At 47.0% G+C, this 17,979-nt stretch overlaps 1 protein-coding gene across 6 annotated transcripts in view; it reads left to right on the plus strand.

Annotated features, from left to right (window-relative positions):
- Positions 1 to 17,045, plus strand: part of CHD2 (chromodomain helicase DNA binding protein 2) — a 69,062-nt gene extending 52,017 nt beyond the window's left edge. For 4 of the 6 annotated variants that reach the window (XM_080982079.1, XM_080982081.1, XM_080982083.1 and 1 more), the window contains 13 exons: positions 333 to 374; positions 3,909 to 4,048; positions 4,184 to 4,322; positions 5,173 to 5,323; positions 6,302 to 6,424; positions 6,925 to 7,053; positions 8,199 to 8,339; positions 8,554 to 8,688; positions 9,197 to 9,375; positions 10,690 to 10,789; positions 12,501 to 12,714; positions 13,761 to 14,010; positions 15,250 to 17,045. In XM_080982079.1, coding sequence (XP_080838205.1) covers positions 333 to 374; positions 3,909 to 4,048; positions 4,184 to 4,322; positions 5,173 to 5,323; positions 6,302 to 6,424; positions 6,925 to 7,053; positions 8,199 to 8,339; positions 8,554 to 8,688; positions 9,197 to 9,375; positions 10,690 to 10,789; positions 12,501 to 12,714; positions 13,761 to 14,010; positions 15,250 to 15,583 — 2,077 coding nt within the window. In that variant the 3' untranslated portion in view covers positions 15,584 to 17,045. The remainder of the gene's footprint in view (positions 1 to 332; positions 375 to 3,908; positions 4,049 to 4,183; positions 4,323 to 5,172; positions 5,324 to 6,301; positions 6,425 to 6,924; positions 7,054 to 8,198; positions 8,340 to 8,553; positions 8,689 to 9,196; positions 9,376 to 10,689; positions 10,790 to 12,500; positions 12,715 to 13,760; positions 14,011 to 15,249) is intronic. The other 2 variants (XM_080982080.1, XM_080982082.1) reach the window with 1 other exon arrangement.
- Positions 17,046 to 17,979: the final 934 nt, after the last annotated feature.

The raw sequence follows: 17,979 nt of genomic DNA on the forward strand, positions 1-17,979 counted from the left end.
GAGCAGGCTCCGATACGTCTTAAGCTCATTTTCATTTAATCAAAAAAGCCCTCCCCTTTTTTACAATCCAGAATTACTTTATATACCTGGCAGCTATTCCCCCCCACGCAGCCAGCAAAGCTTTGTGATAACGCTTGGAATTCCAGGGAGATTGTGGTACTCTTGGGATGGTGGCACAATCATGATTTGGGAGGTGGAGTTAGCAGGATCCCTGACTGCCTTTTGCCATAGTTATGTGACCAGCTCCACAGAACAAGTTTATTCAAGTAGGAATGCACTTGCTGGAACTCTTCTGACAGCTGCTGCCCCATTTTTTTGTTTGAATCCCGCAGGTTTATCAAGGCCTACAAAAAGTTTGGAGTTCCCCTGGAACGGTAAGTACTGATCTGTTTAGTTTCTGGTGCCAGGGATTACACTGAGGTTACTGTTATTATTTTTTATTTTACTGGATTTTTCATCATGGCTTTCCTCCCTGAGAAGCCCAAGGCAGAAAACAACACATTTTTAAAGCGAAAACATTACAAAACTGATTAAAATAGTCTAAAAACAATTTAAAAAATGTTAAAACAATTAGAAACATTCATTTTTTATTTTCTTACACGCCACCTTGATTTTTTTTTTTTTACGATATAGCATTATATAAATATTTTTATTAAAAAATTATAAACAACAGCAATTGCAATTTAAAAACAGTCTTCCATCCAATGATCTTGAGGTTGCCACAACATTTGTGGGCCACCAATTTTTGGATAGACTGGATAGTTTTCAAATTCTGCCTGAGAGTTGATAATGATGAAGGCAGACATACGACACTAAGGAGGGTAATTCCCAGAGTTCCCTGGGAAGAAGCATTGATTCTTTAAACCACTCTGGGAATTGTCACATTGTGATGAGAATGGGGGTCTCCTCACAACCCTCCACACCCTTAACAAACTACAGCTCCCAGGAACAGGAACAGATGGCCAAGCATGCAAAAAGAAGGGAGATAGTAGTAATGGGGGACTTCAATTACCCGGATATTTGTTGGATGTCAAACTCAGCCAAGATCATAAGGTCAAACAGATTCCTCACTGGCCTTGCAGACAACTTCATTGTCCAGAAAGTGGGAGAAGCAACAAGAGGAACAGCCATTTTAGATCTGGTCCTAACCAGTTTTGATGACCTGGTTAGTGGGGTAGAAGTGGAAGGATCATTAGGCGCGAGTGATCATGCTCTTCTGAAGTTTACTATACAGCGGAAAGGAGCAGCCAAGCATACTAGGACTCAGTTTCTTGACTTTAAGAAAGCCGACTTCATAAAACTTAGGGAAGTGCTGGGTGAGATCCCATGGACAGTAATACTAAAAGGAAAGGGAGTTCATGATGGCTGGGAGTTTGTTAAGAGAGAGATAGTAAAAGCACAACGTCAGGCAATACCAATGAGACGGAAACATGGAAGGTGCCTAAAGAAGCCAGGGTGGCTATCTAAAGAACTTTTAACTGAGTTAAGATTAAAAAAGGATGTGTACAAAAAATGGAAAAGGGGGGAAACCACCAAAGAGGAATTCAAACAAATAGCCAGCACGTGTAGACACAAAGTCAGAAAAGCTAAAGCACAGAATGAACTCAGGCTTGCTAGAGAGGTTAAAAGCAACAAAAAAGGCTTTTATGGGTATGTTCGTAGCAAAAGGAAGAACAAAGAAACAGTGGGGTCACTCCAAGGAGAAGATGGTGAAATGCAAACAGGGGACACAGAAAGGGCTGAACTCCTCAATGCCTTCTTTGCCTCAGTCTTCTCCGATAAAGAAAACAATGCCCGACCTGAAGAATTTGGAGCAAATGATTCAGCAAAGGAAACACAGCCCAGAATAACTAAGGAGATAGTACAAGAATACTTGGCTAGTTTAGATGTATTCAAGTCTCCAGGGCCAGATGAACTGCATCCAAGAGTATTAAAAGAACTGGCAGATGTGATCTCAGAACCACTGGCAGTCATCTTTGAGAATTCCTGGAGAACAGGCGAAGTCCCGGCAGACTGGAGGAGGGCAAATGTTGTCCCTATTTTCAAAAAGGGGAAAAGAGAGGACCCAAATAATTACCGCCCAGTCAGTCTGACATCAATACCAGGGAAGATTCTGGAGCAGATCATTAAGCAAACAGTCTGTGAGCACCTAGAAAGGAATGCTGTGATCACCAATAGTCAGCATGGATTTCTGAAAAATAAGTCATGTCAGACTAACCTGATCTCGTTTTTTGACAGAATTACAAGCCTGCTAGATGAAGGGAACGCAGTGGATGTAGCCTACCTTGATTTCAGCAAGGCATTTGACAAGGTGCCCCATGATATTCTTGTAAAGAAGCTGGTAAAATGCGGTCTTGACTATGCTACCACTCAGTGGATTTGTAACTGGCTGACTGACCGAACCCAAAGGGTGCTCATCAATGGTTCCTCTTCATCCTGGAGAAGAGTGACTAGTGGGGTGCCACAGGGTTCTGTCTTGGGCCCGGTCTTATTCAACATCTTTATCAATGACTTGGATGATGGACTCAAGGGCATCCTGATCAAATTTGCAGATGACACCAAACTGGGAGGGGTGGCTAATACCCCAGAGGACAGGATCACACTTCAAAACGACCTTGACAGATTAGAGAACTGGGCCAAAACAAACAAGATGAATTTTAACAGGGAGAAATGTAAAGTATTGCACTTGGGCAAAAAAAAATGAGAGGCACAAATACAAGATGGGTGACACCTGGCTTGAGAGCAGTACATGTGAAAAGGATCTAGGAGTCTTGGTTGACCACAAACTTGACATGAGCCAACAGTGTGACGCGGCAGCTAAAAAAGCCAATGCAATTCTGGGCCTTATCAATAGGAGTATAGCATCTAGATCAAGGGAAGTAATAGTGCCACTGTATTCTGCTCTGGTCAGACCTCACCTGGAGTACTGTGTCCAGTTCTGGGCACCACAGTTCAAGAAGGACACTGACAAACTGGAACGTGTCCAGAGGAGGGCAACCAAAATGGTCAAAGGCCTGGAAACGATGCCTTATGAGGAACGGCTAAGGGAGCTGGGCATGTTTAGCCTGGAGAAGAGGAGGTTAAGGGGTGATATGATAGCCATGTTCAAATATATAAAAGGATGTCACATAGAGGAGGGAGAAAGGTTGTTTTCTGCTGCTCCAGAGAAGCGGACACGGAGCAATGGATCCAAACTACAAGAAAGAAGATTCCACCTAAACATTAGGAAGAACTTCCTGACAGTAAGAGCTGTTCGACAGTGGAATTTGCTGCCAAGGAGTGTGGTGGAGTCTCCTTCTTTGGAGGTCTTTAAGCAGAGGCTTGACAACCATATGTCAGGAGTGCTCTGATGGTGTTTCCTGCTTGGCAGGGGGTTGGACTCGATGGCCCTTGTGGTCTCTTCCAACTCTATGATTCTAGGATTCTTTGGGTGAAGGCTGTAGGATGTGGCATTTCATTTCATTATTTCATTTTTATTGATTTATCAATAGACATGTGGTACAGACTAACACATGATACAAACCATAACAGAATGATACACGGAGCATATTCAGTATATAAGTCAAATTAAAGAGATGCAATTAAATATAGCCAGTTTCTTAAGATGTGTCTACATAGCCCAGGAGTCAGTCATAGGAGGAGTACAGCTATGGCTCTCCCGATTTAGATAATAAAAAAAAAAGTGGATACCTGTCTGCATCAAAACTGTCTGATTTGGCTCTGCCCCAGACTATACGTCTATGCCTGACCAGATGTTCAGATAAATCCATGTCGCATACATTGGTAAACGATGCCTTTTGCAGAGGACCTGTTGATGATTTCCATTGTGGCACTGGGTTATGAACGATCTGCCGCCACGAGGGAGCTCTGTTTCCATTCATTTCATTGTCCTCTTCTCCCTCCTCCAGGCTGGAGTGCATTGCCCGAGATGCGGAGCTGGTAGACAAATCGGTGGCCGACTTGAAACGCCTCGGGGAGCTTCTTCACAACAGCTGCGTTTCGGCCATGCAGGAGTACGAAGAACACCTGAAAGAGAACCCTGCAGAAAGTAAGTGGAGAAGAGTCTTGCATCCAGGAAAAAAGGATTGGTTAAAGCACTTGGATCCTCATGCTTTTCAGATAAGCAACTCACCCCTTCCCCCCGCTGCTTGTAGCTGAAGCATCTGTGGCTCTTTTTTTCCAGACAAAGGGCCAGGGAAGAGAAGAGGCCCCACCATTAAGATTTCTGGCGTCCAGGTGAACGTGAAAGCCATCATTCAACACGAAGAGGAGTTTGCAATGCTGCACAAGACCATCCCAACGGACCCGGAGGAGAGGGCAAGGTGAGTCTGAAGGTTCCTGGGGACACAGGGAAGAAGAGCGCAAGGAGGTGAGAGTTGGTGTAGAGCAGTGGCAAGAGTGGCCTGACTTTCAGCTGCTTTCCAGATTGCAGTTTCGGTTTGCCTGTAAACTAATGGGACTCAATGAGCTTCTGGCTCACCCCTTCATCTTCAGACTCCCAGCCGACTTTCCTTTCTTTAATGAGATAGGCAGAAGAGAATATTCACGAGGGAGCCCTCGGCGGGTCCAGAATGAAGTCCTGCCACTCAGAAGGGGTGTTCATCGCATGTTACATTCAAACCAGTGTACCATCTCTGGACACATCTAGTTGGGGTGTGCAAACAGTTGAGCTGTGGACTCATGGTTATTTGCATGTAACACTCAATGTATCTAGCTGTGTACACACCATAGTGGAGCTGTGCTCAACAAGTGTACACTCTTTTCACACACCAACACTTGTACATGTGTAGAGAAAGCTTGCACCTCAGTGTAATGGGTGAAGAAGCCTAAAACACTGGAAAGTTCAGATGAGAAAGACACACATTTGTGCCTTCTCTCTCTCCTTGTCCCCCTTCTGTTGCAGACCTTTAGAGGCATAGAAAAAGAACTCTGATGTAAAAAGTGAAGAGAGACAGTATCGTTCAGTGGTTATAGTGTTGGACTTAGACCTGGCAGCCCTGTGTTCAAATCCCTACTCTGCCATGGGTGACCATAGGCCAGCCACCTTTAGCCTAGCTTACCTCACAGGGTTGTTGTGAAGATAAAATGGGGAAGGAGGAAAACCATATATACCATCTTGAGCCAAACAACAAAACCTCTTACCTGTTTTTCTGCTCTCCCATTAAATTGCAGGTTCTGCCTGACTTGCCGTGTGAAAGCTGCCCATTTTGATGTGGATTGGAGTGTGGAAGATGACTCTCACTTGTTGGTGGGAGTATATGAACATGGCTACGGGAACTGGGAGCTCATCAAATCAGACCCAGAGCTGAAATTGACCAACAAGGTACAAGAAACCTCACATGCAGAGGGAGGCCTGGTTTGCATGTATAGCACTAAGCCACGGTTAGTTTAGCCAAAGAGTGGTTTGTTTGGCTGTGTGAACTCAGCCAACAGACTAACTGAGGTTTGTTTCCTCCCAGCCAAACCAAAACGTGAAGCCACAGTTTGCTGTTGGCTTACAAACTGTGACATGTTATGGCTATGGTTTAGTGTTATGTTTGAAACCATAGCCTTGCTTAACCATGGTTTGTTAGGCCACTCCACCCTAGACGCTCACTAAGCTGTGGAGGCAAAGCTAGCTGGAAAACGAAAGCTTTGGAGAAACAAGATGCGCCTTGTTTTCAGGTCTGTGAACATGGTTTGTTGAACGAGCCATAGCTACAACAAACCATGGCACACTGTCATGTGTGAACGCAGGCAGTGCGTGTGTGTCTGCAGACAAGTGTTTGGCTTCCTCCAAAGACAATTCCAACCCTCCACTGAGCAACCAGGCTTAAATCAAAACAAGTAATAGCAATAATGGTGTAAAACAACATGTCTGGAAGTCTGTTGTGCTCAGGGAAACTGGGTATAAATTCTGTGGTTCAACTGGCAATGTATTTTGCTGTTGACTACACCCCGCAAAGCTCACGGAAATCTGGGCAGAAGAAAAAGAAACGAGGAAATAGGAAGCGGAGGGAGGGTTTCTGATTGCTTTGATCCTGACATGGCGTGAGCTTCTGTGCAGACCTGGCCATTTATTTATACTCTTAAAGAATGCTGCCTCCTAGAGCAGAAAACACTGCTCTAGTGTTTGGATTACTGATGGGTGTCCAATTCCCCCCACTTTGAAATCTTAGTCCACTTCCCCATTTTCTTAGTTGTAGCTTTCTGTATCTTATAATTGGAAAGTATATGGGGGGGGGGGGGCTCTTGCTGTCAGACCTTTGCTTTCGTTGATGCCCATGTCCTTAAAAACATTTCTCTCCCCCCCTCCCCCAAGATCCTTCCTGTTGAGACAGACAAGAAGCCTCAGGGGAAGCAGCTCCAGGCACGAGTCGACTACTTGCTGAAACTACTCAAGAAAGACATGGAGAAAAAGGACGGAACGAAAGAGGTGGAAGAGGTCAGTTCCACCATGGATGAATCGCAGTAGAAAAGGCAGAGTCACTAGACCAGGCCTTGTGCATTTCACACATCTGACTTGGCACTTCAGTAGTGCACAGGTCAGCTTTCTAGTCCCTGTGGAGGCAAATGCATGCTTTGGAAACATATGGATGGGGCTTTGCAAAATCTCTCAAACCAGAGTGAGGGCTGAATAGGACTCCCAGGTCTTTTAAAGCATCATATGCCAAGCCTGGTGCCTTCCAGTTTGGACCACAGGTCATCAGCCCCAGCCAGCACAACTGTGCTTCTGTTAACATCAGCATCATGCAGCCATGCCGCCTAGGGCTGATGTGAGTCGTAGCCGGTCCAGAAATCACGAAGAGGGGGCGCCATGTTAGCAGAATGCGCCGTGTGCTACGAGGCTCTGCATCTCGGTCTGTGTGTCATCTGGGAGGGAAGCTTTCCTTGGGAAGTTGCAGTTCTCCTGCTCTTGACTGACTTCTTCTCCTCTCGCCTTAGACCAAGGCGAAAAAGAGGAAGCCCCGCACAAAGAAGGAAAACAAGTCTCTCAAAGGGAGAGATGAGCATGGGAATGAGGTCTCCTCTCCGCGACACTCAGACAACCCCTCAGAAGAAGGAGAGGTCAAGGTAAGCCCAGTTTGGCAGGTCTCCTGTGATTCCACATGCCCACCTGTGTAATATCTGATGTGCAGATTCTATTGTGTTGAATAATATATACAGCTGGCAGATGAAGAATTGGAAATTCTCTTTTTTGTCCGCCCCCCCCCCCATTTTCTTTTTTTCCTCTCTGTGGTGTAGTGTGTAGGGAGTCAGTGTGGTGTAGTGGTTAAGAGCGGTAGATTCGTAATCTGGGGAACCGGGTTCATATCTCCGCTCCTCCACATGCAGCTGCTGGGTGACCTTGGGCTAGTCACACTTCTTTGAAGTCTCTCAGCCCCATTCACCTCACAGAGTGTTTGTTGTGGGGGAGGAAGGGAAAGGAGAATGTTAGCCGCTTTGAGACTCCTTTGGGCAGTGATAAAGTGGGATATCAAATCCAAACTCCTCCTCCTCCTCCTCCTCCTCCTCCTCCTCCTCCTCCTCCTCCTCTTCTTCTTCTTCTTCTTCTTCTTCTTCTTCTTCTTCTTCTCTCTCTCCTTTTCTGGTCTGTGTTTTTATTTAGATAAGCTTTTTAGCTTTGATAAAACAAGTATTTGATATTTTTGTATTCCTTTTAAAATTTATCCCTCCCCCCCACAAAAAAAAATATTCCACCAGGAGCTGGTGGTTAAGATTTTGTTTCCCAGATGCCTCACCTCAGGCACAGTCAGCAGAGCCCCTTCCCCTGTTCAGCTTCTGTAGCCTTCCTCCGCTCCCCACAAGGATAGCTTTGAAAACCAGGTTTTTTAAAAAACAACAACAAACAAACCCATAATAGCTGTGAACATTAGCCTCATGTGGATGATCCATGCCATTGCTGTTCTGTTCAGATTATGGCTTGTATAGACTATAAATTGGCCCTTCAGATGTTTTGGACTACAACTTCCATCATCCATAGGCAGAGGTGTTATCAAGTTCAAGGATTCATTCCAGCTAGGTAAAAGCACTTAAGGGCTGGTGAGGAAGAGAAGGTAGGATAGAGGAGGGGCCTGGATAGAGTCACTAGGGCCCGATACAGAGGCGCAGGGGACGAAATTCACCACCACCTAACCTGCAATCCCTCAGCCCTGAAATAAATGAAATAGGTTTGATTTTTCCCCCCTCCCCTTCCTGCTTTCCCCCTTTCCTTGCAGGAGGATGGCTTAGATGGCAGCCCTGTGAGAAAGAAGCAGAAGAAGAAAGAGGACAAAGAAAACAAGATAAAACAGACGGCAAGCAAGAAAGAAAAGGAAGAGGAGAAAGAGAGGAGGAAGACAAAGGGCAAAAGAGAAAAGGTAACGGAGATTGTCTTGCCGCACAAGGAAAAGTCACATAGGAATCAGTTTAGCAACCCTGGGGGAGATACTGAGTAATAATTTCTCACGCAGAACTGTATCAGGAACTGCCTTCTGTGGCTTCAGCCTGGCCTCATCTCTCTCCTGTGTGAAATTGCTGCAAATTCCGTGTTTTGTTTTTATGTTTGCCATGCTTCATTTTGTCTTTTTACAGGCCAAAGGCAGCGATGCCAAATCTGCAGGCAAAGGGAAGAGATCTCAGGGCCCCGTCCACATTACAGCTGGGAGTGAGCCCATCCCCATTGGAGAAGAGGAAGAGGATGACTTGGACCAGGAAACCTTCAGCATAGTAAGTATTTCCTCATGGGGTCAGAGAGGAAGGGGTCCCATTCGTCATTCTAGCCCCGTGTGGTTTAGACTAGTTGATCTCTTGCATCTTTGGGCTTTAGAATTTTTGCAAGCTACTTTATTCAAGTCAGCAGCATGTACCTTTTCATTCATTTATTTAGAAGCATTTTATATATGGCTTTGTATTTCAAGAAACCCTTAAGCAGGGCACAGTAGGCAGTGGTATGAGCAGGTTGGGTTTATGGCGGGTGGTTTGGACTACAACTCCCAGCATGCATTGGTCAGGGCTGATGGGAGCTGTAGTTCAAAACATCTGGAGAGCACCAGCTGTGGAAAATGTTGAAAAGGCAGAATGAATGCTGGAAGTTCTGTCCCATATGTGGTGGCATGAGCACAAATAATCCCGAATTCACAATTTTCAAAAGATGGCTAGGGCCGCCCCCTGTAGGAAGGCGGTAAATAATCCTCAATAACGTGTAGCTTTGCTCTCTCTGCTGCTCCCCTCCCAGTGCAAAGAGCGGATGAGGCCTGTCAAAAAGGCTTTGAAGCAGCTGGACAAGCCAGACAAGGGACTGACGGTGCAGGAGCAACTGGAGCACACGCGCAGCTGCCTGCTGAAGATTGGCGACCGCATCTCAGAGTGCCTGAAAGCCTACTCAGACCAGGAGCTCATCAAGCTCTGGAGAAGGTAACCAGCTCCACCTACCCACCTGCCTTCCTGCCTGTCAGGCCTTCCACTGCGCTCTCACGCTGGTTAGCTACTGAGGTCAGGTTTAGGGAAGCTGGCTTGGCCCACCTAGCTTGGCCCACCAGGTTTGATCCCTTGGAGATCTGCCGGTCAGTATGGACCTTGGTGGACCATAGATCTGATTTGGTATGAGGTAGTTTCTTCGGTCCCTATACCTTTGGGGGAAAGAGCATCCAATTTGTATGCAGAAATCCCCAGATACAATCCCCAGCTATTCCTGGTAGGGCTTGGAAAGGCTGCCTCTCTAATGCCCTGGAGAGCGGCTACCGGTCAGTGTGGACACTATTCAGGTAGAAGGATCAGTGGTCTGCTTCTTTTATAAAGAAGCTTCCTGTTCATTTCATTTATTAGACTTACTAGTTGCTCGTCACCTGAAGGTCTCCAAGCAACTTAACAGCAAGGACCAGATATACAACGCCCCCTGTGCTGTAAGCTACCCTGGCGGAAATGTAATATAGGGAGTGCAAAATGTAGGAAGTCGCCTTATACCAAGTAAGACCATTGGTCCATCTAGCTCAGCATCATCTTCTCTGATTGGCAGCAGCTCTTCAAGGTTTTCGGGCAGGCAGGGGGCATCGTGTCCCTACGTAGAGATGCTGGGCGTTGAATCTGGGACCGTCTGCATGCAAGACAGATGCTCTCCCACCGAGCTTTTACATTGCAAAATATGTTGCAGAATATCGGTTGCTTTGGCTTAGAATTTAGATTTAGGGGGTTTTTTTAATGAAAGAGTTAACGATACTGGAGTTTAGATAGTAAAACATGTGTTGTAAAACAGCTAATAAAATGGAGTAAAAAAACAAACATCAGGGAAGGGCAGGGTAGGAAGTCAAGAAGAAACAGGTTTTAAAATGTTTAACGTTCTGGAATATTTTTGGAGGTTTAATAAAAATGATTGGGGACGGGCGGGAAGAATTTAGATTTAGTTTTATAAGAATAAAAACTATAACATTACTGCCACACACAGCACAGCAGGCTGGATTTCTTGGGTCATATATGATTTGAGGTTCTGCATGGCTCAGGCCTTGAATGTACAAAGTAATCCCAAAGAGAAGAGATGCCTCCTGAGCATATGCAGAGAGTGCCTCTCCAGTCTCAGCTGGGTGATCTCCAGATAGACTGCATTCAGGTGGAATCAAGGGATGGGGCCTCATCCGGGCTAGACTGATAGAGGAAAGGGGTAAGCAAATTGCTGTTCTGTCAGTTCACTAAAGGGGGGAAATGAAAAAATGAAATCCATTCGCCTCCTTCCAGGAACCTGTGGATATTTGTGTCCAAGTTCACAGAATTTGATGCGAGAAAGTTGCACAAGTTGTACAAGATGGCTCACAAGAAGCGGTTGCAGGATGAGGAGGTGAGTCTGAAAAACTGAGAGAGGGGTGGGGGGAGAGAGAACGTGCTTGGCTCTTGTCACTGAAAGGCAGGATACAAATCTACCATATTTTTTGCTCTATAAGACTCACTTTTTCCCTCCTAAAAAGTAAGGGGAAATGTGTGTGCTTCTTATGGAGTGAATGCAGGCTGCGCAGCTATCCCAGAAGCCAGAACAGCAAGAGGGATGGATCGCTGCTTTCGCTGCGCAGCAATCCCTCTTGCTGTTCTGGCTTCTGAGATTCAGAATATTTTTTTTCTTGTTTTCCTCCTCCAAAAACTAGGTGCGTCTTATGGTCTGGTGTGTCTTATAGCGCGAAAAATACTTTTAAAAAAATAAGCAAAGGAGATTTGTCCTGTAGAACAGGCTTCGCCAAGCTGGTGTTTTCAAGACGTTTTGGAGTACAACTCTGGACAGCTAGCTCTGTGATGCTGGGGCTGATGGGAGTTGTGGTCTAAAACATCTGGAGGGGGCACCAGGTTGGTGAAGGCTGCTGTAGAAAATAGGCGGTGTCCTTGGGATCCCTTCCACCTCTGTAGTTCTGTGGTGCACCCTTAGAAACCAGAAGGAGCCTGGACAAAGCTTTCTTGATTTGTTCTGCAGATGTATAGCATTCTCTTTTGCTTCCAGACACACTCTGCATCTTTTGCATGGGCTAGCTGGGAGTCATAAGGCTCAGTAAGGGGACTATAGAGGCAGAAGAGGGCTGGAGCAACGGTCCTGCAAGGAAAAGTTGCAGTTTTGGGGAGGTCGTTTGTTTGCTTTGAAAAATAAGAGGAGATATGCTGGATAAGAGGTATATAAAGCTATGTGTGGTTTAGGGCAGTGGGTCCACAAGTGAGTCACAAGGCCGTGTAGGCTTTATCTGCGAACACAGATGGCGTGCTTACCTGCCCATGAATAAAAACTCTGAATAACGTTGTTAAGCACTATAACAATTTCAATGAAGTCCAGATTGATAGGGACGTTAAGTAAACTTTTTGCTTGGAGGCCTCAAGTAATGGCAAAAATAGGCAAACCAGCAGTTAAAATGCACCAGATTGATGGATGCCGAAGATGCAAAGTTAAAAATTCACGTGACAATCGAATCAATGGGTCGCCATTCTGAGTAAATTTGGACCAGCAGCATACCATAGTAAAAAAAAAGGTTGGGATCCTCTGGTGTGGAGAGACAGTGAGCAGAGGAATGTTTTTCACCTTTTCTCCTAATACTAGAGCTCCATTGAAGCTGAATGTTGGGAGTTTCAGGACAGACAGAAGAAAGAACTTCCTCATTCAGCAGCATAGTTAAACTGTGGAACTCACTCCCACAGGAGGCAGATTAGCCACCAACTTGGACGGATAGGGCAAATGTGTGGGTTATCAGTGGCTACTAGCAATGATGGCTATGCTCTGCCTCCGCAGTCAGGCCTTATGCCTCAATACTAGTCTCTGGGGCTCACAGGAGGGGAGATCTACTATTGCACTGAAGTCCAGCTTTGGGGGTTCCCATGGAGGCCTCTGGTTGGCTGCTGTGAGAACTGGATGCTGTGCTAGAAGGTGCCCCTGGCCTGATCCAGTTCAGGCTCTTCCTATGTTCTCACGACAAGATTTGTGTGGGAAGGGCCCATTCGCGCTGTCCTCAGGTGACTCAGTCAGTGCCAGGAGCCTTTTATTGTGAATTAACAGCCCCCCCTCCCCTCGTCATCCTCAGCAGGAACAGAGGAAAAGGGAGGAGGCCCTGGGAGGCAAGAAACCGTTTCGGTCGGAGGCATCCGGGTCCAGCCGAGATTCCGTGATGTCTCAGATACCTCATGGACCTCATGCTCAGAAGCTCCACCAGCCTCCGACATCGCATCCTTCTCAAATGCACGGGCACCAGAGGGAGAACTACAACAACCCAAACAAGAGGCATTTCAGCAGTGCAGGTCAGAGACCAAGCAGGAGCCCACAAAGAGCCTCCTCTCCTTATTCCTCTAGGTAGAACTTCTCCCTCCCTCCAGATTGAATGGATGGCCATTGCTCCCCAACCTGGCTTCTTCCAGATGTTGCTCAAGTCCTGTCAGCCCCAGCCAGTATGGCCAGTTAACAGGGAGGATCCATCAACTCCAGGCTGGACTACTATAATGCACTCTATGTGGGTCAGCCCTTGAAGGCAGTCTGGAAATTGCAACTAGTGCAAAATACCGTGGCAAGAATGCTGGTAGGGGCAGGAGGCTCTGAGCTTATCATTGTCCTTTTAAATTTTTTTGCCTCAAGATGCCTTCAGAAATCTTTTATTGTAAAAAAATGGCATTTCAGAAATTGTGTTTATTTAGCTGTAAACTGCTTAAGGGAGCGGGTGGCGCTGTGGTATAAACCGCTGAGCCTCTTGGGCTTGCCGATCAGAAGGTCGGCAGTTCTAATCTGTGTAATGGGGTGAGCTCCCGTTGCTCTGTCCCAGCTCCTGCCAACCGAGCAGTTCAAAAGCACGCCAGAGCAAGTAGATAAATAGGTACCGCTGCGGTGAGAAAGTAAACAGCATTTCCGTGCGCTCTGGTTTCCGTCACGGTGTTCCGTTGCACCAGATGCAGTTTAGCCATGCTGGCCACGTGACCTGGAAAGGTGTCTGTGGACAAATGCCAGCTCCCTCGGCCTGAAAGTGAGATGAGCGCCGCAACCCCATAGTTGCCTTTGACTGGACTTCACTGTCCAGGGGTCCTTTACCTGTAACCTTATACCGCTCAGTGCAAAACAAGGCTTATAAGTGCTTCACAAAGTATAAAAGCCTATGATACATTTTGGCTTAAGGGTTTGTACGGAGGGACAGACAGGCTTTGTACAGTCCATTGTGACAATGCCCAGGACTGATCTGATCGTGGAGAACCCCCGCCGCGCGCATCAGCTTCCAGGGACCCCTAGGGATCCTGCCCTGCCCATTCAAGGGCGTTTCGTGAAACCGAGTTGAGCCTTCCCCTCCCTTCCGTTTGTGCAGAGCGAGGTGACTGGCAGAGAGACCGCAAATTCAGCTACGGCGGCAACACCAACCAAGTGTGGGGTGGAGAACGGCATCATCAGTATGAACCTCATTGGTACAAAGAGCACCACTATGGAGACCGCCGGCCGCGTGGTGAGCCTCGTGGTGAACCTCGCAACTACCGGCTGAACAACCCAAGCCGCAAGCGGCCATATGAGCAGTACAACAGTGACCGAGATCACCGGGGCCACAGGGACTATTACGACAGGTGAGCCACCAGCAGCAGAACTTGGTCGGGTAGCCGATTCCCTGCACTCAGCAACCAGGCCTCTCCAGCTCTGCCCTGAGCTGTTTCATGTCCTCCTCGCCCCCAGGACTCGCCACTAGGTGGAGGCCTGGCTTTGTTGAATGAGGTGACAACTTAATTTCTAGCCAGGCCCCAGCATCGAGCAGCGACGTCAGAGTATTCCAACAAAAATGGGAGAAGTGGGAGTGGAGATGGCCAATGTTGGCTTATTCATCCCACGTTCAGGACTGAAATCAATCCAGTAAATGCAATCTGTATTCACTGTTGTTTTTGTTTTCAGTTCACAAACCATACGCAGTTGATTAGTAGTAGTAGGAACAGTTTTGTTTAGCTGTAAGCCAAAACAGAGAAAAAAGACAGATTTGAGCCACAAGCTTGGCTCTTAATTTCCTGTCAGCCAGTGCAGTAGAGAAACATACAAGGTAACATCGTTTTCCTTGTCCGTCTGCAAAAAGCACATGCGCTCACTTGGTGGAACAACACCCCCACCCCGGTCGCTAAAGACAAACATTAGATTACTCCCCCCCCCCCCTTTATGCACTGCATTTCCTTTGCATTGAAATGAGCAGGGTGGAATAACGTCATGATGATGGAATGCATTTGCATAATTAATTATGTTAGTCGTGTAATTTCACCACAGTCAGACAAATGACATGGTTCTGGGCAGAAGACGACTTGCAGTGGACTGGAAGCAGTGCTGCATGTAGACCAGCAATAGGATGATCTCCTGTTCTCAGCTTCCTCCTGTCAATTACTGTGTCTTGAGGAACTCGGGGTGGGGGGAGCCAGTCAGAACACCATTACAGAGTGAGGCCAACAGAGATCGGGGGAAGGCAACTTTCCCTTAAGACTGGCTGGAACTCTAAATGTTTTCTTGATTATTTGAATGGGTTGGACATAGTCTTGTTTCGGTAGACATGGAGCCCTGCACTTCCCAAAAAGAGGTGAGGGAAGAGCTAGTTGGGGACTAGGGGACTGCTTTCTCCCATACAAACTGCCCCAGGTCACTATGGTCTGCAGGTGGGTCATTGCATGCGGACATGGGCCTGTGATTTGCTTCTCTCCAAACAAACCATGTTGAGAAACCAACCTGGTGCCCTGATGGCCTATGGCTCCCACCAGCCCTGGCCATCTGGGAATGGGATGTTTCCTCAGTCCCCACTTCTGAGCCGACTGCTCTCTGTGTTTGCTTCTGCCTAGGCATCACCATGATTCGAAGAGACGGAGATCAGACGAGTTCCGGTCTCAGAATTACCACCAGCAGGACTTCAGGAGGATGCCTGACCATAGGCCTTCCATGGGCTACCATGGCCAGGGTCCCTCAGACCATTACCGGCCTTTCCACCTGGACAAATCGCCGGATTACAAACAGCTTCTCCCCCCTCCTCACTCCCAAGTCTCGGACCCTCGCTCCCCACCCTCACAGAAATCCCCACACGACACCAAGTCCCCTCTAGATCACCGGTCACCCCTAGACAGGTCATTAGAACAAAAGAACAATCCAGATTATAACTGGAGCAGCCGGAAAACTTAGATTTCATGGTTGGAGATCAGGCGAGAACCTCATCTGAGATAACTTGGCCTGAGGTAAAATGGCAGCTGCTGTGGTTCGTAACCAGAGACTCTGAACCTGCTGCTGTTGGGTCCTACATTTGCAGAAGGATCATAAGAGCTGGACCAATTGTGGGGGGGTTGCCTGGATTTCTGCCCCAATCTCTCCTCACATAATCCTGCTGGCCAAATGTTTGGGGAATTGACTTCCCTTCACTCGAGTGACCTGTTGCGGGGAAAAGGCCAGGCCCACCCTGGGTTTTTGTTTTGTTTTCCCTGGTATCCCATGGACATTTCATGGAACTTGAATCGATGGCTGCCTGAGGCACAGACGGAGGAAGGAGACCTGTATGGCCTCGCTATGGAGATCCAAGTCATTGGCTGGGATGGAGAATGGGAATGGAGGTGCTGGCCTGTGTGGGTTTGCTCCTGTTGAATGGTGGAGGTTTGGCATAGGGGTGAGGGATGGGTGGGGGGGAACAAGTCCTGAGGTGGCTGGCGTAGCCTTTCAGTAACAGGACCTGAACATCTCCAACTGTAGGTGCCTGAGACTTGCACATATATATATATGCAAGTCTTGCACATATATATAGATTATATGCAAGTCTTGCACACAGACACACACAGACACACACACACACACACACACACACACACACACACACACACATATGCAAGTCTCTGGCGCCTACAGTTGTAGATGTTCAGGTCCTGTTACTGAAAAGCTGCTCCATTCATCTCAGGACTTGCTCCTCCCCACTCCTCCCTCACCCCTGTGCCAAACCTCCACCATTCAACAGGAGCAAACCCACAGGTGCCCAAGCCTTGCAGGACTTTAACATCTCCAACTGTAGGTGCCCGAGACTTGCATATAGTCTCAGGCACCTGCAGTTGGAGATGTTCAGGTCCTGTTACTGAAACACCAGGGCTTGGGGGGGAAATGCACTCCCCCACTGTAGGTTGATTCTCATTTCTCGTTTTCCCAGGAAAGAACATGAACTGCACATGTTAGAATCTGTATTGTCTGCTGTGTGCCAGGATTGAGGAAGTAGCGCTGGGTTTGGATCCCAGTTTGGATGAATTCTTGATGGATTTGGGAATGGGGGAGGAATATTATTTCTGGGGTCCATTCCCAACATCTGCATGGCAGTATTGTCCCCCACCCATTTTCTCCAATATCTACAGGCTGGAAGGACTAAGCTGTGGATTTCTGAGGGGGAGGGAGAAACAGAACATTACCCCACCGGCTAAAAGAAAAACAACAACAGCCGCAACCAGTTATTGATAATTAATTTATATTTGTGACAAAAAGAATTGCCACTGTCCTAGTGATTTCTGATGTAAATATGTTTGTTTATAGAGTATGTATTAAAAAATTTTTCCTACATTGTAGGCTGTACTTTGGATTCTTGTATATTAAAATGTGACATGGACATTTTCAGAAATCGGACTGACTGCTTGTTTTCTGTTTGCTACTGCCGCGCGATGAGTTCCTTGTGTTGGTTTGTTGGATGGTTTTGAGGTTTGGCTTATCTGGACTGATTCCAGGCTACAGCAGACATGTCCAAACACACTCTCACATGCAGTCCTGCATGTGCAGGCACACGTTCTCACACACATACTTTCTCTCACCCATGAAGCACTTGGCGAGGGGGAGAATGCTCTGTTTCCTCGAGTTCCTTGGATGAAAGGCAGGATATAAATCTTGGTCTTCCCTGCTACTTCCTGTGCAGAAAATGCAGGACATTTTTCTGGATGAACCCACCGTGTAGGCACACGTTTTCCAAAATGAGGCTCACCACTTCATTGAAAACCTCATTTTATGTGCACATGTAACAGCGGGGTGATGAGCGAAGGGTATCCTGCCTTCCAGAATCTTAAAAAATGCTCCTTAAATCGTTTGTCAGATGCTCAAGCTCCAAGCTGCAGAATATTCTTGAATCTGACCTTTTCATCAGATCCTGCACCAACTCAACATCTGTGTTGCAAGCACTACATCTGTTTAAAGCTTGCCTGACAAATGACCTTGCACGGGTGTTGTCTCCTGGCTAGTACCTGAGCAAACTGGCTCAGTTCCCAGGTGCTGAAGAGGCCTGTACATAAATACACTGCAATTCAATAGATCAGGATGGAGAACCTCGTCTGAATGGGCAACTTTAGGCCCCAAGTTTGGCCTCCAAGTCTATATATGGCTCTCAGGATTCTCTGAAGCACGCGCACGCACGCGCACACACACACAAATAAATTCACCTTGCTTTGCACTTTCCTGGTTTAACTTTTTTTTTTTTTTTGCCTGGCTGGCCTGTGTGCTTGAATTCTCACACAACTTTTTGCCTGCCTGGATTGAGGGTAGATAATTGCGGCCCTCAGACTGAAAAA

This window comes from Podarcis pityusensis, assembly GCF_964106645.2.
Source record: "Podarcis pityusensis genome assembly, chromosome: 14".
NCBI classification, from domain to species: Eukaryota; Metazoa; Chordata; class Lepidosauria; order Squamata; family Lacertidae; genus Podarcis; species Podarcis pityusensis.